This window comes from Podarcis vaucheri (genome assembly GCF_965113315.1).
Source record: "Podarcis vaucheri genome assembly, chromosome: 8".
NCBI classification, from domain to species: Eukaryota; Metazoa; Chordata; class Lepidosauria; order Squamata; family Lacertidae; genus Podarcis; species Podarcis vaucheri.
The window spans coordinates 64441038-64468263 of record NC_138766.1 but is presented as its reverse complement, the minus strand read 5'-3'; the positions used below and the strand labels follow the sequence as shown (position 1 = coordinate 64468263).

The 27226-nt window shown below is 41.8% G+C and overlaps 1 protein-coding gene across 1 annotated transcript; it reads right to left on the bottom strand.

Annotated features, from left to right (window-relative positions):
• Nucleotides 1–3550: 3550 nt before the first annotated feature.
• On the bottom strand, nt 3551–26854 carry ZBTB10 (zinc finger and BTB domain containing 10). The gene is made up of 5 exons (XM_082233785.1): nt 25871–26854; nt 14181–15072; nt 8423–8560; nt 5851–6023; nt 3551–4890 (listed from the first exon to the last, which is right to left on the bottom strand). The coding sequence occupies exons 1-5, from the start codon at nt 26837–26839 to the stop codon at nt 4585–4587; spliced, it is 2478 nt and encodes an 825-aa protein (XP_082089911.1). The 5' UTR covers nt 26840–26854; the 3' UTR covers nt 3551–4584.
• Nucleotides 26855–27226: the final 372 nt, after the last annotated feature.

Genomic DNA, 27226 nt, shown 5'->3' with positions numbered 1-27226 from the left:
AACATGTAAAATGGGGTAAAGGGGAGTTGCAGCTCTTGGGACACTAACTCTTCTGCAAATTTCAAATGACTCTGGAGAGGGTAGATTTCGTCAGGGTACTCAATGGAATTAATCTATACGCTGAATCAAATTCTTTCATTTTCTAGAGAAGCTGCAGAGGGTTAGTTTTAACCAGGCCTTTGGTTATGTGGCATGTGCTAACATATACCGTATTTTTCGCTCTATAACACGCAGATTTTTTCTCCTGAAAAGGAAGGGGAAATGTCTGTGCGTGTTATGGAGCGAATGTGTGGTCCCTGGAGCCGAAAAATCAGACAAAAATCAAATCGGGCTTCAGATTGCTGAAACGGAACAAAGAGCAGGGAAAGCCCCTCCCCTCCAGGCAAGAAGAGGAAGTGGCAGCTTTCCTGCATTCTGCCTCAGGGTCTTACTGCCCACCCGCTCTGTTTCCTTGCTGTGTTTGCTGAAGCGGAACAAAGAGCAGGGAAAGCCCCTCCCCTCCAGGCAAGAAGAGAGGAAAGCAGAGCGTCCGTCCTTCTATCCTCTCCCTGCTCCGGAGGGAACAATGTTTGTGAAGGGAAGAGAGATTACAGGTTCGGCTTAAAATTCTGATTTGACTTCCTGCTTTTTGTTTTTGGGGACACACAGCATTCAAATATGCTTTCTTCAATTTAAAAGGATGAAATCCTTAAACAGTGTTTTGCCTGTAAATTCATGCGATCTGGAAGATTACAGTGTCTGTACCTCTTAAGGGATGGCAAAGCTTAGGTTTCGCTGCTAAATAGTTCTTAATGCAGTTAAAATGCTTTCTTCTGTCAAGGCAATTAAAAAAAATAAATATCAGGCAGCCGGAAAACATGCAGATGGGAGGGAGAGAGAGAGAGAGAGCGCTGGCTGGCTTGGGTGGGTGGACTTTTGCCTTCCTTTCCTCACGTTATAGCCCTCTCCTGCATTCTTAGCCTTCTGTGTTTTTTCTTCCCTCCCCACTTAAAATGTGGTTACAAAGCATGGATCCACATGGATCCTCAGGATCTTTGCATTGGGTCACCCCAAATTCACCATCAGAGCACACAGCATGTCCATGGCTACAGCCTGCCCCCCCCCAAATCACGCACCCACTGTTGCCTGGGGCTGCAATGGTGCAAAAACGTGGTTACAAAGCATGGATCCACATGGATCCTCAGGATCTTTGCATTGGGTCAGCCAAAATTCACCATCAGAGCACATAGCATGTCCATGGCTACAGCCTGCCCCCCAAAAATCATGCCTGGGGCTGCAATGGTGCAAAAAAGTGGTTACAGGGATTCTCAGGATTTTTGCATTGGGTCACCCCAAATTCACCATCAGATCACATGTCTGTGGCCACAGCATGAAGCACAAAAATGATACGTCCACTGTTTCATTCAGAATATTTTTTTCTTGTTTTCCTCCTCTAAAAACGATGTGCGTGTTATGGTCAGGTGCGTGTTATAGAGCGAAAAATACGGTAACTGCACTGAGGGGAAGGAAGCATGGATGGCACCCTTTAGCAATGCTAGTTCTAGACTATATTCTACACAGGATCTTTCAACAGCACAAACAAGAATTGTATATATGTACCCACCATTCAGTGGCCATCAGAAATTTTCTTCAAATGGCTTATAATCATGGACAAAGAAATACAAGACTTGAGTGTAACACCATGTACAAGAGCATAGAAATTTTAGAAAAAGTGGCCATTAGGTTATGTTTTAAGCACACGCATAGAATTTCAGGATACACAAACTTCTCTAACAAAAAGTGCTAATGACATACATGACTGAAAGGTGTTTAGCTTGTCTATTGTTAAACCATGTTAAATACAAAGCCAAAAGTATTTGGAGGATTTGTACCTTACTCTAAACGTATAATCACTTTCCAGACAATTAAATTAAATTAAATTAAAATTGACTTCAAAACAAGAAGTGTGAGGAGAACTGCTGCACTGGTTTATAAAAGTAGTAAGAAAACCTTTTTTCAGAAGTCAAATGATCAGACATATTCTAAATGACTTTTTGATTAACATTTCACTTGACCAAGAGAATTATAGATTCTAGCATAGAGGTCTGAGATACTTAGGTTTTGGATGCTTATTCCAATAAAATGATCCTGACAATGTTAAAGAGACAGCGTATTTTGAAACAAGCAAAAACATAAGACAACATTTTGAGACACGCTAGTAAAAGACTTGACCAAAGATCCAAATAATTAATCTGAGGCCAACATAAGTTTAAATATGTCTACTGTAAAATTTTGTCCAAAAAATATAACCCGAACAAAAAGCACAACAATTCTGTAGTGTACCAAGTGTATATTTCAATTTACTGTATGCAATCTAACAACAAATTTGGTCATAATTTACCAGATATACATAAATGATTTAAGTAGCAAAAGGAGATTCAGTTTCAAGAGAATAAGTAAAATACATTAAGAATGTAAAGCCAGGTCCAGTTTAAGCATTAAGTGAGTAGTATGCGCTAATAAAGCAGATTTAGGTGGATTTTGGATATATATATATATATATCTTTTTATATATATATAGATCTACCAATTGTAAACTATTTTAAGGGGAATAAATGGGGAGGAAGAATCTTTATACTATAACTTACATATTCACAGAGCAGAACATTTACTTAACGTTTAAAATACTTCCCATTCATATTATCTTTGCCCACTATTTTCTACTTTGGACCCCACCAGAATTACACATTACTCATTTCAGTCTAGAACGAGAATAAGATGTATTCAGTTTTTTAAAAGTAAAACGCAAGAGCTACCCATCTGTCAGGTTTACAGTGATGTGGATTCTACCAATGAAGGTTTTGGATAGAAAAGGTTATACATTTTAATACCCATATAATCTCTGTTTCATCCTGCAGAAACAGTGTCTAACATTAAGCCATTGTTGTATTGAAAGAAGGGATAATAAAGCCGTCTCTTTAAATATATATATATATATATATATCTACTTCAATCAGATGGAGCACCATTAAGATTCCATCTGTCAAAGCAATTAAGTTTACCACACAACTACCATAATTTAGTTATCAGATATAAAATAGGAAAATATACTCATTTAAAGTTAAACTCAAATATGGTGACCCCTCAACTTATATAATACAGTACTATCACACTGGCCTAGCTATGTGTTATGGTAAATGCTGTGCATATTTATTCATTGTGACATAGAAATATATTGAATGCAGGTAGCATTCAGGTAGCTCACTTGCATTCAGGCTAGTTGAAATTGAGAATTCTAAGCATAAAAAGGTGCAATACCCTCCCTTCCCTCAGAAAAAGGCCTGAAATCATTGGTACAATATAACAAGTTTAGAAAAGATTTATGGCTACAAAAATTCAAGTTTCAATATCTCATCCAAAAACAGAAGCAAAGAGCATTGGGGATAAATAGCTCTAGCAGTTATACTAACAAATACCATTTTTTTAAAAAAAAAGTTCCAGCAAATTAAGCTGCCAATTAAAATGTAGTTTGGTATATAAAAGAACCCCCAAAATAGGAGAGAAGCAAAAGTTCATTTTGTGTTCACTTTAATGAAGAGCAATGGGGCACAAAAAAAGAAAGAAAAATGACAGCCTCATGTCTAATTTTCCACATAACGAAAATAGACAAAAGCAGACAAATTGGGTTGAACTATTTAAACAAAAACAAAAAAGCCAATTACATTTACTTCTGTGACACTCCTCAGATTCTAGGACTCTATGCTTTGTGATGGACTGAGGTATACAGTAGTGAATAAAAATGATAGCCAATAGGAATAGTGCTAAGAAAACATAAATTAAAACATGGGTAGCCATGCCAGAAAGTGTCTAACATAAAGTTATTTAAGTGACAAGGAGAAATTTACTTCATTCCAATCACAATCCTCCTTGTAGCTTTAAGTCATTATTGTATTTTTGGTGAAAAGTAGCTTTATGCAAACTCAAGATATCAAAAACCAGAAAGTCAGTAAATTAAATATCAATGATTAAGTTCTCCAGGACTTGTCAGCTAAACCACATCCTGACAAAACTAAAAGACTTAGCTTCATGTCATCAAGATGCTGATATTTAAACCATTGAGGGGAAGGCAAGGGAGGTGCAGCAAAATCCCCTTTCAGGAAACATGAACCGCTAGCCCAAATTAGCTGCATTTTGTTCACAAACTATGATTGGAATCTCAATGGAGTCAACTCCAAAGATTGCAATTTGCTTCATTCGTGTTAAAGAACACATGGATGTGTAACACAAGCACAGTTATTACTATGCTTGATTAGGACCCAAATAGCTATATCCTATAAATAATAAAAAATACATTTCTTTTGATAATTGACTGTAGATGTGAGGACTCTATAATTCAACCAAATGGCTGTATGCTTTACAGTCCTGTGCAAATATCTTTAAAAAATTAATAATCCTTTTTTTGCTATAAGGCTTTGACCCTACGATTTTCACAGCAACATAACTTCCATCCAGCCTGTACCATGTTTCCAAGCCTTCAGTCCAAAAATTCAACATGGTCAATCCATGTGACGTCCAAATAAAGCATCTTAAGAAGATCAAGCCACCTCAGTCTTCTAAAGGCACAGAGACTTCCCCAGATTCATCCCATCGAGTCTGGTCGTTCTGTTCTTCTACATCATCAGGCAGCTCTTCGTCAGCTTCCCCCACTTCATTTTCTTCAAACTCTTCATCTCTAGGAAAATCTGTGTCCTGTACCTGGTCTACTCCTTCTTGCCCTCCTGGTTGAGATTTATCTGCACAGTCAACGCAAACACCGTAACGTCGAGATCCATGTCTTATTCCAACACTGGCTGCTAGCATGAAAATCTTCTTACACACCATACATTTGTACTTTTTATCCTTTTTGTGAACCTGCACAAGAGGAATCAGTGTCAATAAGTCACTTATGTTTCATATCAATCACAATTTGCTTTGACCACTGCTATTAATCCAAATTATAGTTGCACACATTTTGTATTAACTCTTTCAAAGCATGAACTCGTACTATTAACAGTTGACCCAAAATATTGAATTTCACAAGACGTCAGAAATATACCAGTGTTTCTGTAGTACAGTTAACTCACAACTTACATGCATTTAATATTCAAGCATTCAGCTTGTAAGTGCCTGGCAATTTAAAAAAAATAAAAATAAAAGGGGGAGGGTTTGAACCCTTTGAACCCAATGTGCCTTGACTGTACATAATTTTGGCTTTGCGTACCATCCCCAGAATGTAACTCCCATGTAAGCTGAGAGCTGCCTCTATAACTACAATAGCTATTGACATTGTTATACTAGATACCTAACTTAAACTACAAAAACACTTCTATTCCTTACTGAATCCAGAGTTTATGTTTAACTACGCTATTCCTGGGCAGTGATTTAGAACAGTGTCAAAACCAGAAAGCAACTTGCTGGAAATACAAGTAATTAAAAAATCGGACAGTTTTAGACAAGTAACACAAGCCTGAGCCTTCCTTCCAGCCCCAGAGCTGCAGAGAAAGAAAGACAATTCCCTCTCCCCAACCCTGCATGACAACCATATGACACTACTCTCTAAAACATTATGACAGGGTAATGACCTGAAAGTTCAAGGTCCCAGAAAGTGAATGTTACAACGGTGTGTGAATTTGGCAGAAGTCTGCAACCCTAACCCCATTTACTGGGGAGTAAGCCCCACTGAATTCAACAGGACTTGCTTTTGAGCAGATATGGTTAGGATTACACTGTTAAACACATTATATTGAAGAATTATAGACAAGGAAAAATTATTATCCACCACACCAAGCTCTCCTCAACAGTTCACTATAGTAATTTAAAGCTGTTACATACCAAGGAATGCCTTTTTACATGCTCTCTACGAGTAAATAGCTTTCCACAAATGTCACAGCTGAAAGATCTCACTCCTGTATGAATGAGCAAATGTCTCTTTAGTGTTCTTCTGTATTTGGCTACGTAGTTACAGTGTGGACACTTCAGTTTGTTCATGATTAAAGAAGAGTCACCTACAAATCCAAACACAAACAAATTTAATAAGTAGCAATTTGACACTCAGCAGTCAGTCATGTCCACTGATTCTTCCCAGAGTACATCTTGTTGAAGACAGCCCTATAAACGCAGAAGAATCATATACGAGAAAAAAGACATGGTGACCATACAAATATCAACTGATAATATAGCAACACACAAAAAGTGCTTCATGACCAATATGCAGATGTTACTGAAATCTTTTGTAGTTGGTTATTATTATCACTATTCCTGTAAGAGAGCAGATGTGAAAGGAATAAGTCAGAAGGCAAGGTCAAAAATCTTCAAGACCTATCCAGAGAAGAGAACCATCTCAAATTCAGCCTGACTATCTACCCTTAGGTAAAAAGTTGGGTTTCTCTGGAGCTCTCTGGCTTCTTCTCCTCTTCCCCCTTCTCTAAATAGAAGAGTTTCACACTTCAGGCTCTCTTTGTCCACCATCAATTCTGGATGCAATAACAACACTTGTTTTTTGGTGCCTCAGTGACACTGGAGATGGAGTTTATCCAACTTGATTACTAAGAGTAAGTATGAGTTTTTCAAAAACAAGTCACACCAGATGAGTCTCATTTCTTTTTCTTATACAGAGTGTTACAGGCTTGAAGGATCAAGGTAATGCTTTGGACATATTATATCTTGATTTCTGACAAAGTCCCCCATAATGTTCTTGCACAGAATATCATGGTAAAATGGGCTGTTAAGCTGATTTCTAGCTGGTTGACAGACTGAACCCAAAGAGTGCTCATTAATGATTCCTTATGAACCTGGAAAAAAAGGGCAAGTGAGGTGTCACGGGGTTCTGTCCTGGGCCTGTTGTTGTTCAACATTTTTATAGATGACTCGGACGAAGGAATTGAAAGGATGCTCATCAAATTTGCAGATGACACCAAACTCGGAGGAGTATCTAATGCTGCTGAAGACAGAATCAAGATTCAAGATGACAACAGATTGGAGAACTGGGCAGAAACTAACAAAATGAATTTCAGTAGGGACAAATGTAAGGTTCTGCACTTAGGCAGGAACAACCAGGTGCACAAATATAAAGTGGGTGACACATGGCTTACTAACAGTACATGTGAAAAGGATCTAGGGGTTTTGGTGGACCACAAGCTTAACGTGAGTCAACAGTGTGATGCAGCAGCAGAAAAACCCTAATGCTATTCTAGGCTACATCAACAGAAGTATAGAGTCCAGATCAAGGCAAATAATAGTGCCACTTTATTCTGCCTTGGTCACACCACACCTGGAATACTGTGTCCAGTTCTGGGCACCACAATTTAAGACAAACTAGAATGTGCAGAGGAGAGCAATCAAGATGATCAAGAGTTCTGGAAACCAAACCTTATGAGGAGCAGTTGAAGGAGTTGGGTATGTTTAGCCTGGAAAAAGAGACTGGGAGGAGATATGATAGCCATCTTCAATTATCTCAAGGGCTGTCACAAGAGTGAACAAACAGGTTTTCTCCTGCACCTGGAACTAATGGCTTAAAGTTACAAGAAAGGAGATTCCAACTAAACATCAGGAAGAACTTTCTGACAGTAAGAGCTGTTCGGCAGTGGAACAGACTCCTTCCAGAGGTTGTGGATTCTCCTTCCTTGGAAGTTTTTAAGCAAATATTGCATGGCCATCTGTCATGGATGCTTTAGCCAAGATTCCTGCCTTGCAAGGGGTTGGACTAGATGACCCTCAGGGTCACTTCCAACTCTACAATTCTATGAACTTGGAGACTTAATAATATCTGTTGACCCTGTTTTAGTTCTGGTTTGCATATCAGATGAAAGAGTACCAATGCAATGCTCTTCCCTTGGGCTTTACCTGCACCTTCCTAAAAACTGAATGGAATATGTGTATCAAGCATGGCTGATCCTTTTCTGCCTGAGAGCAGCATTACACATGCATACCACATACACAGGGACACAACACACAGGCATGTAGTCTCCAAGCTCACCATTGCTCCATCTCAGATCCTATAAGCAAGGGGAGATCTGCATCCTCACTGTCTCACTTGTCTGGGCAGAGACTGAAACCTTTCTACTCACCACTAGCCATCTCTATCTGCTCTTTCACTATTAATCAATTATTAACTGCAAGTGTTAGCTGTTTCTGCAAGCAGTGACTACTTCCAAATATTATTGTGAGAGACCATATTTCAGAGCTGGTGGTCACCAGTGCCACCTAGTGACTTCAAAAGGAGAACAAAATTAAAGCAACATTGTAGTTCATCAACAGACAGAAAAAAGTTCCCAAGTACCATAGATACTGTCTATGAGCAAATAGTTTATGAGAAAGCTAATAGTAAGACAGTTATTTTGCTTCCTGGTGAAAGTTAGAAATCACAAATATAAGAAGAGTAATCGCATAGATACTTAATACTTGCCATTTTCCCAGGTTTCTTTTGGCCAGGATTCAGGCAACAAGCCATACTTGAAATCGTTTGAAGAACCTGGTAACAATCCAAACTTGAAATCACTTGAGATACCCGGAAACATTCCAAACTTGAAATCATTTGAGGTACCTGTTGAAAGATGTTATAGGGGGAAATTATATAAAAAATATTAAGTACACATGATTGCTTTATCTATACAGTAGCCTGTAAAGAATGCAGACATTTTAAAAAAAATTCTATCTTTGGCAGAAGCCACTGTGAAGTAGTGAGACTTGTATACTTGTTTCCTGCTTGGCAGGGGGTTGGACTCGATGGCCCTTGTGGTCTCTTCCAACTCTATGATTCTATGTATACTGCTGCACAGGCACAGTGGTCATGCACTGGCATTTAGCTAAGCCTGAGTACAAACCCTGCAACAGGTGAAGGTGGGTGGGTAGTGAAACAAACTGTACATCACTGTCACTGGCTAGACAGATTTCTTTACCCGCTCAGAGGAACAGCCTGACATCCTGTACTGGCACAATATTGTGGCAGGCAAGCACAGATTAATGCAAAACAAAAACAAAGTGACTTTCCACAATCCATTTTTTATGGTAGGGTTGCAAGGACAAAGAACTCCCTATAGCGTTTCATTTGTTATGTTTTCATGCTGATCTTCCTCCTAAAGGCATGCCAGGTTGCATACAGGCAATCAAATAAAATAAAGACTCATAAAAATTGTAGCAAGTGAGGAAGTAGTAACAGTTTCAGAAGGACCTGCATCTACCCAACATTTCTTCCCCAAAGCTGGTAGCAGAAGAGGTGCTATCAAAAAGAATCTAAAATATGGCAAGAACAACAGAGACTCTCTCCTGAAGTCCTCACCACACTAAGCACTTGTGGTTTTACATTACAGGCACACTATTGAATAAAACTGCTCAACAGTCATTCCCACCTACCACATTCAAGAGAAAATCCAAACAGTAAACAAACAGTAGATCTGCAACTGAAACTAATTCATCCTGGGAGATAAGTGAAACTCAGCCTCCACAGATGAACTTGGACCTAAACAGCCACATCTACTACAATGGTTGTACACAATGTGCAAAGCAAACGCACAATGGGGGGAAAGAGTGCAATGGGAAAGGGGGTGCACTTGAGCATTCAGCTAAAGTACCTGAAGTCATTTGTGCACAGCCCAATGAGCTGCATTTCAAGATCTAACAGCATTAACTGCAGCCCAAACAATATCACTATAGTAAATACCTTCCCTCACCACAAGCTACTGTAAGCATCCCACAATGCTCTCAGAAGTCAATGTACCTAGAACCAATAATCAGGATGCAGCAGACTACAACAACATGGGAGCATCTTCTCTCCATATGCTGCTGCCCTAACATATTGCCACCAGTGTTCAAAACTCCCACTGTTCTCTAGGCATAGTTTGTGGCACAGAATTTTATTAGTTAGCAGTTTCTGAGCTCTGGGTGCAGTACTGCGTCTAAGATGTCAGACTGAAACTGCCACTGCTGGAAGGAAAGGAGGACCTTTTTCTGCCTCCCACTTCCAGCCACTCTCTGAAGACTAGAGAAGGGACCCTCATAAGAATATTAGGGGGGTGGGTAGGGGAAGTAGGGCTTTGTTTTTTGCAGTCTTCAGAGGAGGACTAGACCATGTGGAAAATGAACATAAGACATTATCTGCAGTTCATTCATTTTCAGCTTTGTATTCTTGTTATAAAAAAGTTCACCTAGACACTGTTATGGCACCCATAACCCAGATTTAAGGTGCCATTTAGCTCCTAGCTTTCATATCTCAGTTTCTAACACTGATTGCTACTAGTAAGTGTCAATAAAAGTATTACCATATATGAAATCCTCTTACTCCCACAGGCACATGAATACATCTACTTACTTATTGGCCAGTACAAGTAAGATCTTGAGCAGAAAGCATAATTCTATGGTAAAGCTAATGCTCCACAAGTCAAAGTCCCAAGTTTGAGTTCCACTGTCTCTGGTAACTGAGGCCTGTTCCAGGAACATTCAATACTGTTTAATGGATTAGATCTGCTTTCCTCGGCTATTTCTATCAGCAATCTAAGCTTGTAACTGTCATTGTTAGCTACCCTGGGATGATTTTTACCTGCCCTGGGCTTCTTTTAGAGTATGGACAGGAAGAAATAGTAGTAGTAAGTAACAACTACATTTTAACCCTTTCATCCTGGCAACATCATTCCAATGGCAATCATGCATGAGGATCCTGAGGTGCTGGTCTGGGGGCTACAATTGACTGTGGTTACAGAGTATACTTCTATTCAATGGTAAACCAAATCAAGTGGGGAAATACTGTTAAAAGAGTAGACCCACTTAAATCAATACTTAAGTCTTAGGTTCACCAATTTCAATGGCTTAATACTGCTCAGGCTCTACTGCAGCAGTGTACTTTTTTATATATTAAAAATGTTCATGTTATTGTGTTATCAGAGTTAATGCCACATGCAGTTTGGCCTTGAGAAGGAATAATGCCTCTTAAAGATGGTGTTTGCCATCCAAAGCTTTTATAATACTTATATTTTTTTAAAAAAATGTGCTGCTGATTTATTAAGGCACTTTTAGTTGATTAAACTTTTAAAAATGATTAACACTGCAAGTCTAGATTTTACCCAAACAGTATAAATCAAAAGTTTCTGCCAACTTGAAATATATTTATTTTAGCCTTTCCAAGATGGATGCAACAATTCTTTAATAATTAAAAGAGCTACAGCAGATGGTATTTTGCTGCCGCAACAGTGACAGAAATACTTACCGTATATACTCGAGTATAAGACGACCCGAATATAAGCTGAGGCACCTAATTTTAGCACAGAAAACTTATTGACTCGAGTATAAGCCGGTTCACCACACCACAAACCTGGTACTGGTGGGAGCGGAGGAAGAACAAACAGCCCAAAAGGACTGCTTTCGGGCTGCTCGTTCTTCCTCTGCCACCACCGATAGCGGCAAAGGAGGAGGAGGAAGGAGCAGCCCGAAAGGACCCTCACTCGAGTATAAGCCGAGGGGGGCTTTTTCAGCATAAAAAATGTGCTGAAAATTTTGACTTATACGCAAGTCTATACAGTATTTTATTGTCTTGCAATGAAGAAACCACAGGTCTTCAAATTGGCTCTTTTGAGTGCATGACCTGCAGTTTGCACACCAGTTGTCACCTATGTTGCTTCACTATGAGTATGCACCTTGTAAGCCACTGGGCTGCCTGGATCTGCAAATGTAGGGGAAAGCATCTCCATGAAATCATGTGAATATCCCACATCAAATTCACTGTCCCACAGGCTTACCAGATGAGATACAAGGCTACTAAAATTATTTATAAAAGCTAACAAAAACTCCTTAGAACAGTAATTTTCCAAGGTAGGATGGTTTAATTTGAGCCACAAGCATCAGGAGGGAAATTGTGTCCAAGATACAAATCTTGACCGGGTAGCATTCTGTCTATAACAAAGGCATTATTCTTACATCCCCGTCTCCCCAGACACTCCCCCATTTATATAAATGAAACTCAGCAATATGCAACACCACACTCGTTTGCTATGGCAGGCCGGCATCAATTCTTTGAGGTTCAATCTAAGCCTGCTGAAATCCTCTATATCATATTGAAATCACTGAGGCTTTCAACAAAGGCTTTCAACAATTTAGCCAAGAAGCCTGTTAGGCAGCAAACTGGACAAATCAGTAACAGAGTCTCCATTCTAAGTGTGATCCCTAGAAAAATAAAATTCATTTGAAACTGAAAGCCAACTTCACAAAACTGTATCCTGCATATGACAGCAACCCCAATCATCACCTCCTTGCTAAGCACTGAATATTTACCCAAACAGGAACTAGCCAATATAGGTTCAGTAGTCTTACACAGAAAAAGTGTCGGCAAGTGCCCAAGTTAGCAAGATGATCCATTCCTAGCCATGAACATGGCACTAATGCACCAGCAGCTGGTATCAGGCCAACAGTCCAAATATTCCAAGTCTTCATATCATTTAACCCATCCTTCAACATTATCTCCACACAAATCTATAACTGGCATAGGTTTGACCCTGCCATCTCTCCACCACAGAATTAGATTCCAATTTATGTATTAGTTTTCATACAAAAATACATCTTAGTAGGAATTATCCAGCCAGGGCTTAATAATTGTTAAGAAGAGGTCATCCCTGTTTAGAAACACCAGAAAATGTAGGTGTCCGGAAATTTTAGCTGTGGATCAGTCCTTGCTTTCAGGTCAGCACTGTCCTGCCCATTTTTCTTCAGAAAGAAATGTGTGGGTTTCTCACATATAAAATGAGATGCTGCTATTTCCCTTCTTCTAAAGAATTCTTCTCTCTGTGTGCTAAGATATGTAGAAAGTCTGATGGAATGCAATTCTCTTACTGCTACCAAACACTTGTAACAAAACAAATTACAGACAACTCCCAATTTGTGCAGGGGTTGAGTTCCTGCCCCCCCCCCCACGTTCTGGTTTGCGAATGTTTTTCAGAAACCGCATGTCAGACGTGGCTTCCACTTGAGTGCAGGAATCTCCTGCAGCCAATTGGAAGCCGTGGCTTTGTTTTCGAACAGTTTTGGGAATCGAATGGACTCCCAGAATGGATTAAGTTCGAGAACTAAGGTACCACTGTACTGGACTTGCAACTGACAGACAATCAATGTTACTAATTAATTTATAACACAGAACTTTTTCCATGAGAAAAAGATACTGGAAACTTTTCTACAGATTTTTCTACTCCACTGCTCCAAATGCTTCCTGATAATTGTTATATAAAACAATGTACTCCTGAGTGTTTCAGACTCTTCCATCTTCTGCAGGACATGAAAGTAACTGCCCTAATGCAGAAATATACACCAAATCAATGAACATGCTAACATGAGCCAAAAGTTACTTCTTAGAAACTGGTTCTAATTGGCGAAAAAATGAAAAATACATATTTAAGAAAAAGCCTGCCACACCCCAGCAGATAAAAATGTCTTTGGTGGTAATGTGAACCCTGTCAGGAGCTATAATGCCAGGAACCCATATGATGAAATAGTAGCCTATTCAGAACAAAGTGCAAACACAATAGGACTGGAAAGATAGAACATTTAAAATTGCTGCATCCACAATCTTGGTCATGTCATTAAGTCAAAATCTTCACCATTATTATAATTTAAAACACAGAAATGGTGTTAAGATGCCTATCCAGTAATTTCTCCTTAAATATGTGATCTTGGAAAAACAAATTTAATAACCAATATAAAATAATTACCTATGTGACTTAAGAACACTGAAGCAGTGGGCAACTATGAAAGGAAGCAGCCTTTCAGAAGCAAACAAAATCTACACCTTTTGTGGCACTGAAAAGTCAGATTGCCCCACCATCTCCCTTTAAGGGTTGGCCCATTTTAAATCAAATTATAAAACCAACTGCCATTCCCGCTTTTACTTATAAAAGGCTCGAGTGTCTCAGAACAGCACAGCAAAGGAAGCATTATTTAAGAGTCCTTAGCACCCCTACCTTAAATGTATCACTTCCAAGACACAGAACAAACAGGTTGCTACAATAAAGTAAATCTAATTTTAAAATTAAACTAGCCTAAATTGGAAAAGTGTGTTATAGAGGAACAAGTTTACACCCAGACAGCACATTTTACTCCATGTGAGAGATTGTTCTAAACAGATTTACGACAAGTCAATGAATATAACAAACCATGGTGCTTAGGATAACTATACTACTAGTATTTACCTGCTTCTTCTTTGATAAACTGCAAGTCTTCTTCTGGATATTGGACCGATGATTGAGTAGCTGCACATTCTTCTAATGTTTCTTCATTATTGGGTGGTATATTGTAAACAAACCTTTTAGCAGTTTGGTTTTTCCTTCTTGCTTTTCCAGGTTCTTGAAGCGATTGTCCCTGTGAGCTCATATCATTCCATACGAACACCTTTCCCTCACCTTGAGATTCATTTTCAGCCGTTTCAGGTGAGCTGTCCTGGACCCAATCATGCATTTGGTAATTTTCAGATTGGCTCTCATCTATGCAGTAGCCATCATTTTCAGTTTTTATACTGCTTGCCAAGTTAGTAAGATTTCGTGTGGCCCAAAAACTAGCAACTTTCTGATCCCTTGAAGACAATCCATCCCTGCTAACAGACCTTCTATTGTAATCCACAACGACAGCTTCTGGGGCTTCTGATTTTATACTTATATTTAAGGCATCTTTGATAAAATTGCGACAGGATTGGACAACCTCTGTCATTTGAAGGTAGCTGGCCACTGACATTACTTCAATTGCATTCTGGCTTGTAAGCACAAGGTTGCCAGAATATAGGAAGTCCAAGATGACAGAGAAGCCTTGAACAGCAACAACATCTAAGTAGGTAACAGTGGTTTGGTTACGGCTTTCTTTGTTTGTAAAGCAATATAGAGTCTTGAAGAAACGGCTGCCTGCAACCAGGATGTTTTTGTGAGCCCTGAAGACCTTTCCACTCACTACAATATGAACATCACAAAGAATGCCCTTTTTTCTCTGCTCATTTAGTTCTTGTAATAGTTGATAGCAGTAAGAGTTCTCATTTGGCCTAATGTTGTAATCACAATCTCTCTCATTAGCCAATTCCGATGTTACTTCAGATTCCTGTAATTGAGAATGGAGAAATTAAGAAGTTAGCATCCAAGTACTGACTTTTTGGTTTTAAGTTCCAAATGAATAAGACTTTTTTAATTATTATTTCTAACTTCCCAATTAAATAAGTATTTTGTTTAGTGCTCAGCCCACTGCCGCCCCATCGTTCAGTTCAACAAAACATACACTTAAAAAGTGGTGTCATGCAGTCAACACAAATCAAGGATTCTCAACTATTTCAACTCATTATTTCTTGACTCTATGGTAAACTTTACTACCAACTGGATTAGAAATGCCTTTTTGATAACAAGCAGGTAAGCTATATTAAGGATACAACCTCATGCTGTTTCCAGCTGCTTAGGAGAAACAGGCACTGTTCCCTCACTGAAGAATGCAATTGCACTTAGAATCACGAGTTGGAAGGGACCACCAAGGGTCATTTAGTCCAACCCCCTGCAATGCAGGAATCTCAACTAAAGCATCCATGACAGATGGCCATCCAAGCTCTGCTTAAAAGCCTCCAAGGAAGGGGAGCTCACAACCTCTCAAGGGGAGTCCACCAGCTCTTACTGTCAGAATGTTCTTCCTGATGTTTAGTTGGAATCTCCTTTCTTGTAACTTGAAGCCATTGCTCCTCCAAAGCAGGAGAAAAAAAATCTTGCTCTATCTTCCACCATGTGACAGCTCTTTAGATATTTGAAGATGGCTATCATATCTCCTCTCAGTCTCCCCTTTTCCAGGCTAAACATACTCAACTCCTTTAACAGCTCCTCATAAGACTTGGTTTCCAGAACCCTTGATCATCTTGATTGCCCTCCTCTGCACATTCTAGTTTGTCAACATCCTTCTTAAATTGTGGTGCCCAGAACTGGACATGGTATTCCAGGTGTGGTGTGACCAAGGCAGAATAAAGGGGACTATTACTTGCCTTGATGTGGACTCTATACTTCTGTTGATGCAGCCTAGAATATCATTAGCTTTTTTTGCTGCTGCATCACACTGTTGACTCATGTTAAGCTTGTGGTCCACAAGGCACCTAGGCTTCTGCCTGCCTTTTGTCCCTACTGAAATTCACATTGTTGGTTTGGGCCCAGTTCTCCATTCACTCTGCTAAGGTCATATTGAATCCCAATTCTGTATTCAACAGCATCAGCTACCTCTCCAAGTTTGGTGTCATCTGCCAATCTGATGAGCATTATCTCAGTTTTTTCATCAATGACTTCAAAATAAGGTGATTAATCCTTTGCTATAGAAATAAAACTCAGCCAAGCACACACTGCAAGGAGTGTCTACTCATCCCTGCTTCACTTCTAGATAGTCCCAGCATAAGTCCATTGGCCATTCATGACACAGCCTACAATATTTCCCTTCCAAGCCAGGAACTATGGATTCAAATTAGGAACACCAAGAAGAGTCCAAAATGGGCCTCTCGTAAGCCTCATTCACTTGCACTAACAAGGCAATTCTCACATATGCTAGCTAACAGAACTACTAAAAGGGGAGAGCAATATTCCCAGGTGTTCTTAATCAATAGCATTTTTTCCTATCTCTTTCCAGCCTCCTATTCTCTCCATTCCTAGCTAGCACAGTGAACAAGTATATATTCCCTGTTCCCTCTGCACCCAAGGTTTTTCACAAGCTTTTCTCCAAAATTTATGGGCTGAGTTTTTAGATTGCCTGCCACCTTAGTCATATCTAACAAATTGAAGGGGAAATATTTATATAAATATAAATAGGACAATTTTATATCTTGATTAACAAGGCAGTTATAATAAGGAGCCAGGAAGGAATGGAGCAGCAGTTCCACTGGCACATCCAAAGCCCTGCTGACCCACATTAGCCAGGGTGCGCATGTGCTGCTGTTTTTAAATTAATTTTTGCTATACTAGCTCCAGGCTAGAGTAACCAAGGATGAAGCCCTTGAAGTGATCCATGGAGCTTTTGATCCTGTGGATCCAAAGTTGAAGGTGTGGCTGTTTCAGAGTTTACTGACACAGCAGAGCCCCCTCACAAGTGGAGTTCCTCTCAGCCTCAGCCAAAACACCCTCATCCTCCACCCCACAAATTAATAGTCAGTGGTGCCTTTCTTCCTTGCACAAGTTACACACCCAGAAAATGTATAGATGATTCCACTGTCTTTGCCCACCAAACCAATAATCTCAGTTAACACAATTACGGGTATCAACTAACACTCCCTCAAAAGCAATGGGATGGGGGGGGGGAGAGTAACAGTAGCACACACATACACCTTTGATACTCACTTGAAGGCAACTGTTAGTTGCTGCAAAATGCTACATCAATTTCACCTTTGTCATGCACACTTTCAACCTAATCTGTCCTGTGCAGCAGTTCTACACACCAGAGGTTGGTGGTTGCTCTAGCAACACAAACCCATGTTGATATATGGGTATAAAGCCAGAGGCTGGGATGTGAACCCAGTTACAGTAACTGCTGTATCATCTAATAACTTGATACAGCTGGTAATAGGATACAGCTGAAAACGTATGACAATGTAAGCAGTGCATTTGTTAATTGGAGCACAATTAATTCAGGATTCAGCAACGAAAACCTGGCTTTGGCTTGTTCCCAAAGTTCCCCATGCTTGAGCAATAGATATTTTGTGGTTTTATTATTCATTTGCTATTATCATTCAAGTCTTGATGATTACCTTATTTCTTTTTTAAAAATCTCAGTATACATATTGGAGAACATGTGACAAAAATACAAGTAAGACCTGATGTCAGTGTCAATATAGCACCTGAAAAAGTTACTACTAATGTAAGAACTATCCCCATATGGGACAGTTGCATATTCTTGCATTGCAGGGGGGTGGACTCAATGATCCTCAGGGTCCTTTCCAACTCTACAATTCTATGATACTTTGTAATAAGTGATCCTAAAGCAGTATCATGCTAAACAATTCTTCTTTAAAAACTCATGTGCCAAAGGTATTTTCTAGAAATTTAGTTACCAATTACTAATTTGTGGGGTGCAACAAGAGCAGTAGATCTTGATTGCACATGGAAAGGGACGTACTATACCTTGTGGTAAGAGTGGCTCAGAACGCTGCCCAACTGCCAAATAGGATTAGAAACTGGCTCAATCTCTGCATTACAACAAACTATGATTACCAGTAACTATCACTATGCCACTGCAGCTCTAATGCATGCTAACTAGTGAAGATGCAGGCAAGCCTAATGGTGAGTAACAAGAAGACCACTCAGGGCACCCCAAACTGTCAACTCATGTCTGAACTTGGATCAGTTACCACAAAACTGCCCAATACCAGAATTCTTTGTAAGAATCTAGCAAGCAGTAAGTAATAATAATAATAATACATTTTTTATTTGTATCCCACCCTCCCCGGCCAAAGCCGGGCTCAGAGCGGCTAACAACAAGTAAAAATAGCACAGTGTACATAAAATCACACAATTAATTAACATACATTCTAAAATCAATTAAGAATCAAATTAATGGCAACCATTGGGTTAAGGTTCTATGAGGATTACAGAAGGAGAGAGGGGGTTAGACTGTGCCTTGGTCAAAGGCCTGGCAGAACAGCTCTATCTTGCAGGCCCTGCGGAAAGATGTCAAGTCCTACAGGGCCCTAGTCTCTTGTGACAGAATGTTCCACCAGATTGGGGCCATGGCCAAAAAAGCCCTGGCTCTGGTCGAGACCAGCCTAACCTCCCTGTGGCCCAGGCTCTCCAAGATGCTTTTATTTGAAGACCGCAAGGACCTCCATGGGACATACAGTCATACCTCGGGTTACGAAAGCTGCAGATTGTGGACCGCGCCAAACCCGGAAGTACCAGAACGGGTTACTTCCGGATTTCGGTGCTTGTGCATGCGCATAAGCGCAAAAAATGCCATCACACACATGCGCAGAAGCGCCAAATCACATCACACGTGTATGCAGATGTGGCGCTGCAGGTTGCGAACGTGCCTCCTGCACGGATCACGTTCGCAACCTGAGGTGTGACTGTACCAGGAGAGGCAGTCCTGTAGGTATGATGGTCCTAGGCCGTATAGGGCTTTAAAGGTTAAAACCAGCACCTTAAACCTGATCCTGTACTCCACTGGGAGCCAGTGCAGCTGGTATAGAACCGGGTGAATGTGATTCCGGGGCGAGGACCCCATAAGGAGTTTCACCACGGCGTTCTGCACCCGCTGGAGTTTCTGGGTCTGTCTCAAGGGCAGCCCCACATAGAGTGAGTTACAATAATCAAGCCTGGAGGTGACCGTCACGTGGATCACAGTGGCTATGTCAGGGTGAGAGAGGTAAGGAGCCAACTGCTTAGCTTGGTGGAGATGAAAAAATGCCGCCTTTTTTATAGCTGCAACCTGTGCCTCCATAGAAAGGGAGGTGTCGAAGATTACACCCAAACTCTTAACAGGGCCCTGGCACTAATTGCGCCCCCGAAAGATATGGGAGTTGGCCCCCCAATCCCATATCGTCCCGACCCAGCCAAAGGACCTCTGTCTTCGAAGGATTTAAGTTCAACCGGCTCTCATGTAACCATCCAACCACAGCTTCCAAACATCTGATCAGTGTGTCTGGGGTCGAGTCAGGATGGCCATCCATCAACAGGCAGAGTTGGGTGTCATCAGCATAGTGATGGCAACCCAAACCAAAAGCTGGGCGAGGGGGCACATAAAGATGTTGAAAAGCATCGGGGAGAGTATCGCACCCTGCTGCACTCCACATCCCAAGGAGTGGCGTGATGACAGTTTCTCCCCCCTCCAAGCGCCACCCTCTGTCCCCGACCAGAGAGAAACGAGCTCAGCCATTGAAGGGCTGTGCCCTGGATCCCCACATTGGCAATGCAGTGGTACTAGGTTAACATGCAGACAAAATCAACAGTGAACTAAAACCACTGAGCTACCATTTACTGCTTAATCCTATGGTCTTTGGAAGACCTACATTTATTCATTTCTTCTGCAAGTTGACCTACATTTGTTCTTTTCTTATGCAACTTAATCAATTGAAAGGCAAGGTACAAATCTGTAATTGGTAGCAGGGTTAGAAATTCAGATGGCACCTTAAATTTAGGTTACAGTTGCCACAATGGAATGTCTAAGTACCATTTTTTCATGCAATGAAATTATTATTATTATTATTATTATTATTATTATTATTATTATTATTATTATTATTGCTTTCATTTCTATACCACTTTATATTTTAAAGCAAAAATTTCAAAGTTTACAACACATTAAAACATCAAATCAAACAATTCAGAACAAATTCAAGCTTCAAAAAAAGTATTTCAGATCCTTCTCTAAGTGACATTTTGTTTAATTTATATAGCTGCCCCATAGCAGTAGTACCCTAGGAAGCCAGGGGGGTGTGGTGGTTAAAGTGTTGGACTAAGACATGGGAGCTGAGGATTCAAATCCCCACTCAGTCATGAAGCTCACTGGGTGACCTTTGGCCAGTCACAGCCTCTTAGGGCTACCTCACAGGGTTGTTGTACAGATTAACTGGGGGGGAGGGTTTAAACCATGCACTCCTTAGAGAAAAAGGTGAGATATAAATACAATAAATAAGCTCTTCTGTTTACCTGCTTAAGAAAGCTGGAGAGGCCAGCCAGATGGAGATGTCAGTTGCCAACCTGGCGTCCAGAGATCTCCACATGGTCAGTTAGACCTGCTCCAGTCACAAAATGCACCTGGCGGATTTCTAACTCTGATTGGTAGAATAGGTTGCAACTTTTTATAGAAAAATATTAAGTACAGTCTTTCCCTCCAAGACAAAATGCTCCTTTTCATTCAGAATCCTCAAGTCAACATAGGTTTTAAAAAGAAAAAGGTGAACAGTCAACAAGGCTGATGGGATTATTTTCTTTCCCAGCAAAGAGCTGACACTTAAAACTATGGCAGATTTTGAAATATTTTCTTCACACCCAATTATATAGAAACAATATAAATAATTTCATGTCAGCGCTGGTCTTCAGCTGTGATTTCCACATTTTTAATTTTTAAAAAATCTATTTTTTATTTATGAAGTTAGCAGTTATACCACACTGTTGACCACTACAGTTTACATTTTAACTTTTTAATATGTGATGCAGTTATTTACATCACAATCCTATACATGTCTTGGAGGCAAGTCCCACTAAGTTCAATGGTGCTTACTTCCAAGAGACAAATTACAAGACTGGAGCCCTAGAATTTCAGCTAGACAGGATAGCTACACCCCACTGCACCTCTCCAGATATGTATGCCAAGACATTTACATAAAAAAATAGAAAATATTAAAACATAGGTGTACAATTTCATTAGAAATGCACAGGGTATAAATATACCACACCTCTGCTTTCCAGCCACTAACAAGCCTTGTGACTCAGTCATATTTGGGCTAGAAAACTGGGGTTGGGGTTTTTTGCTGTATTGTATTAATTACTGACATTTTTAAATATTATATATTGTAGGGTTTTTTTGTATGCCAGCCAGGAAATATTTAATGATGGATGACAACAGAATAGAATAGAATAGAATAGATAAACACAGCTATGTTTAGTGCACCCAAAGGTCAACATTTAATTGTCAGTCTGCAAACAGAGGGTGGTATCCAACAAAGTTTCATTAGCCATAGAATTTCTGGCTGCGCAATGAAACTTCCTCTCCTTCTCTCCATGTGCACCCAAATATGTTCTGGGAGTTCCCCCAATACTCCAGAACAGATCTGGAGAATGCATGGAGGGAAGGAGAGGGAAGTTTTCCTGCACAGCCAGAAATCCACTTCACTGGATACTGCCCACAGCAACAGGACTTACCCTTTCTCTCCCCTGCAGCCCCACAAAACTGATACAGAATTGGGGACTCTCCAGAGCAGGAAGGGCTGCTGTGTGTGCAGGCAGGCTAGAGAGGAGGAAGGGAAAGTTCATCCATGCAACATTGGATTTCACCCAAGCAATTTCACAAGTATTGTTGTTATTGTATGTCTGATTTCTGAAGTGGTTTACAATGCATGGACAGGGAAGGGGTTGGGTCTGTTCTTTACACTAAGCTAACTAAACACACAGCTTCATGAACCCTAGGCACTAGAAATTTAGAAGCAAAGATGATAGTAACAGAAGCTGAAGATCATTTAGTTTTCAAGTTAAAGAACTTTAGCTCCTGCTGAGCACAAAGCCTACATATTCAGGCAGAAGTGTACCATGCGCTTTTCCAAGTGCTACACTGGAAAGAGAACAGAAATCCTACTTGTGTTACTTCTCATAACTGAAAATCATCATTAAAAAAAAGCATAATGAAATTTTCTTTGTAACGTGCTGTTGTGATAATAACACATCACCTTTTCTAGACAAGGCAAAGTTTTTACCTAGACATTTGACAAAGGGAAACAAGTGAATAGATTCCATACATTCTACAAGAAAATTCAGATTGCTATTTTATACTGCTGCTCCCTCAAATGTCTGTGAAATGCAAGGTGAAATATAAGATGTGCAAACGGGAGGATTTTAATTAGCTTAACAACCTAATCCTCAAACAGATCTTCAGACACAAGCCCAAGAGATTTGGAGACTAACGCCCTACATCTATTTTCGGGATCCTTAAACTGAAGAGAGATCAGCTTCCTGTGCCTATTTAAAATATTATACCCCATATACTCCACTGCATGAGTCTAAACCAGCTTTCTCAATCTGTTGCCCTCACAATGCCTTGGAGTACAACTCCCATCAGCCCAACTGAGGAAAACTTCTGCATTTTACATAATTAAGTATGGAATAAGGAAAGCAACAACTACACTAATTGGAGCTGCTCATGTTTTACTTTGAGGGGGAAATTATTTGTTAGGCTTCCCAGATATGCTACCTACAGGGAAAAATATAACCACTAAAGTTCAAATAGAAAGAAAGAGATATAAGACTTATGGAAAATATCTCCCAAGCAAAATGTATTCAAGTCATTTAGAAGGAATCAGAACAATGACTTCCCATATCTGAGACTCCTGTAAACTTGAAACTACAGCTGTTACCCACCACTATCTCAGTGCTGAAATACAATAGCTGTTATAAAGAAATTAGAATACGTTAACTATTGAAATGCTAATGTTTAAGGACATACCCTGTAGGACACATTGCTTTCACTAGTCTCCAACACTCTATTCATTAAGATCAGTACTGCTACAGATGAGAAGCAGTTTTTCAGCAAGTTGATACAAATACAGCCACCAGTGAATATTTTATTTCCTTTAATCACAGGGAAGAATTTTATAGTTAAAAGACTGAAAAGATGCACAGTGCATAGAAAGCACCAAACCAAGCTCTGGGTGTTTGAAAGGCTTACTGTCCTTTTTCCAGCACAAAAGTTTCAAGCAGGAAAACCTAGAAGTTTATAAAATTGAAAAGGCATTTATTCAATAGTGCTTAAAGCCTAAGTGACTATCCATGCTAAAAGCAGTAGGAACATGTAGCACACGAAGACAGAAGTCAATAGAGAAGGTCACAAATTTAAGCTGGCCTTCAAAGCCAATCATCATTACTATGACCTTGCCCCTTAAGTACCAAATATTGTACTGTTCTGAGGCAAGCATCTTCAAAAACAAAGCACAAACACAGTGAAAACAATCCTTATTTCCAGCTCCAAGCTCAGGAAAGCAGAGGTGTCTACATTCTGCTTCATAAATTACCTCCTAGGCACCTGTACAGAGATTTCCCTGCCCTAATCCTGAGACTGGAGTTGTAAAGGAACTGCCAGTATTGCTTCCTCTATTTCTCCCTCCCATCTCTCCACCAATTGGGGGGGCAGACACAACAACAACCTCCATTCCCAGCACCTGTCAACAACAGGTAATGTGCTGCCCATTCCCCAGCTCCCTCTTCAATTGCAATTGGTCCAGAAGAGAAGAGGCAGGAGTGTGTTGATAAAGGTCAGATGCAGCTCATCTGTCCAGCACTCACTGGTTCTGGCAAGAACATACCAGTGATTTTTTTTTGGGGGGGGGGGGAGGTGCTGGCCTACCATGCTTAGGGTGAAAGTCTATTTATGGGCCCCCCAGATGAGAATGTTTTGGAGCCTGCCTATGCACAGGCCCTATACCCATTCCAGCCTCTCTAGTACTGCCCTACTATCCCAAATGAGGTAAGAGGCACACTCACACCAAGACATGGAATGGTGGGAAAAGACTGTGTTGTGGTTACATATATTCTGTAATATGCACACAAGTTTTAGGGGAACTGCCATAACTTTGAACACTGTCTTCCACATGGCCAATTTCAGTTTCTCAGTTATGAAGATCCTTGTGCTGTCTTATGCCAGGAATGGAAGACCTGTGGCCCTCGGACATTGATTGCTGGGCTGTTTAACTTCCATTCTACTAGTCATACTGACTGGGAGCAACAAAATCTGGAGTCCCCGGGGCTCCTACCCTTGCCTTAGGCCAAGTCACTAGCCATGAGCTAGCTCCAGTCCCGTCTAATAACGGGACTTTGAATGTGCATAACCATCAGATGACCGCATGATTCAGATGTACATGGGCATCTGTTTCATTCACATATCCCTTAGCTGATTCTCCTAACCAATCTTAAATTATTTTTATGAAACTAGAAATGCTATTCTGAATTCCTAGAAATGTAAAAAATTCTACTTCACCACTATTTTAATAAATGTAGAACCAAACATACTATGTAGATATTTAATCATCTATATCCAGGTTTGCAGATGCAAAAGGGTCATGTGCAACTAATTTCAGTATCAGTTTTACATCCGGAAAGCTGAGGGAATTTCTAAAGTTTCATAGTATCTAGGAATACAGAATATTCCTATTGGAGTAGGCTAAACAACTAATGTAATATTGCAAACCTGCACAAAAGCTTCTACGCAACTCACTTGGTTTCATCAATATTCTACACATAACCATTGCACTGAAGATAATGAAAGCCACTCAAAGCATCCTTCAGAACTATTTATAAACTATCTGCTGTCTTTGTGTGTGGGGGGGGAAATTACACCTTTCACAAAACTCTAAGAACTCTTCAAAGTTTCATTTCATCCAATTAGACCTGGTGTTGTGTAGTGGTCAGTGTTACACTAGAATCTGGGGTACCAGGGTTCAAATCCCCACTCTGCCATGAAGCTCACTAAGTGACCATGAGCCAGTCACTGCCTTTCAGCCTAACCTACTTCACAGGGTTGTTGTGAGGATTAAATGAGGACAGAAAGAACAATGTACATCATATTGAGCTCCTTGGAGATAAAGGTGCAATAAATAAATTTCAGTATTATTTACAGATTTTTCCAACTGTGGTTATTTGTGTTTTTGAAGCATAGGGCGCTCTGTGTTAAAGCATCATATATGCATCTTGATCCAGGGCCTATGTGGTGGTACAAAGACAAATGTGCACTTTACATTTGCACAGGGATCAACTGCAGAGGTTACTGCCTGCCAGGAAAACCTTACTTGTGTCTTCCCCATCTTTTACATTGGAGAAATAGATTGGAGAAACAAGTAATTACCATACAGGAAGCTATTATACAAGGTAAATATTACGGCAGCTCACAATGTTAAAAGGTTATGTGGCAGTCGGTAAAGCTTCTAAACAAAACTAACAGACAAGTCAGCTTGAAAACAGAAGGCAGAATAATCTGCTTACTGGAGACAGAAGGTGAACAGAGTACAATGTGCCCTCAAACCCAGGCTATAGGGGAGAGGAGAATCCATTTAAAGCAGCTCGCACACGTGGGCACGCTGCCTCGCACGAGACTCCCCAAAAGAGAGAGATGCACCCCCAGCCCTGACCCCCACACCAGCCGGCCCCCCCCGTAGAACACACTGCTCCCCCCCTGCCCTGATTCTACTGACCTGCTCAGCAGTGACAGGCTCGTTGAGGCGGTGCTCGGTGGAGATGTGGTGCCTGAGAAGCAGGGCGCGCTTGTAGTTGCGAGTGCCCTTGCAGAGCTCGTCGTGCCCTCCGCCGCCGTTGCTGCCGCCGTCCGCGGAGGTGTTCGTGGAGGCGGCGGCGGCGCACCAGGCACAGGACACGAGTCCGGTCTGCTGGCAGTACTGCAGCCACGGGAACTCCTTGAGCCAGGCGCTCTGGAAGGAGACGTGCAGCTTCTGCAGGAGGGACTTGGGCCGGGCCGCCAGCGGGAAGTGCTGGATGCTTTCCCCCTCCCCCGCGCCCACGCTGCTGACCTCCGCCTCGTCTCCCCCGGACCGCCTGCTGCTGCTGCAGCTGCCGCCCTCGGCGCCGCTGCCATCGCCCAGGCTGCCCCCCTCGCCGTCCTCCTCGTCCTCGCTGCTGTCGCTCAGCGACCCCCCGTCCTGCACCAGGTCTTTCCCCTCCAGCACGCCCACGAGCTCCAGGTCCTCCTCCTCGCCGCCGCCACCGCCGGCCCCCCGCCCGTTCAACGGCCGCCGCGGCCAGGCCGCCCCCTCGCAGCCATTGTTCGCCGACGCCGAGCCCCCGCCGCGGAAGGCCAAGGTCCGGCGGTTCCTCTCGGCGAACATGGGGCCCACCGGGGCGGCAGCGACCGGCGCGTCGGCGCCCACCGAGTTCGGAGGAGTGGTGGGCAAGAGCAGGAGGTCCTTCCCGGCGGCGTCCGTGGCCTCCAGCTCAGGCACATCGAACTCCACCGTCTCCAGCTCCACTTCCTCCTCCACCCCCTGGCCGTTCAGCTGCTCGGCCTCCTGGCGGACCCAGGCCTCGCTCGCGACGCCGCCGCCCCCGTTAGCCGTCGGGACGCCGCCTCCCGCAACAGCGGCGGCGGCCGCGCTGACCAGGCCGCCCCCCCGGAACGCCAAGGTCCTGCGGTTCATCTCGGCGAACATGGCGGGCGAGCGCGCGCGCGCCCCCCGCCCGCCTGCCTCCCCCCCCCGCCCTCGCGCCCCCTCCCTCTCTCTTCCCGCCGCGCGCCCAACTGTCGCCCGCCCCCCCCGTCCCCTCCTAACCGACCGCGGCGACGGGTAGAGACGACGGAGGCAGCGAGCCTTCGCGGTTAGGTTCCAGTCAGCCTTCCCGAGTAATTAAAAAAAATGGAATAAGGGCGAGGGGGGGGGCTGAAATCTTATCCCGGCGCTCTCTAGCCCGTGTGGCCGCCGCCGCCGCCTCCACCTCCTTCTCCTCAAGCGCTCGCTTTCCCCACAATGGATCCGACTCCGCCAGCCCCAGCAGCAGCAGCAGCCCTTCCGCCCCAGCAGGCCCCGGCCCAGGTCGAA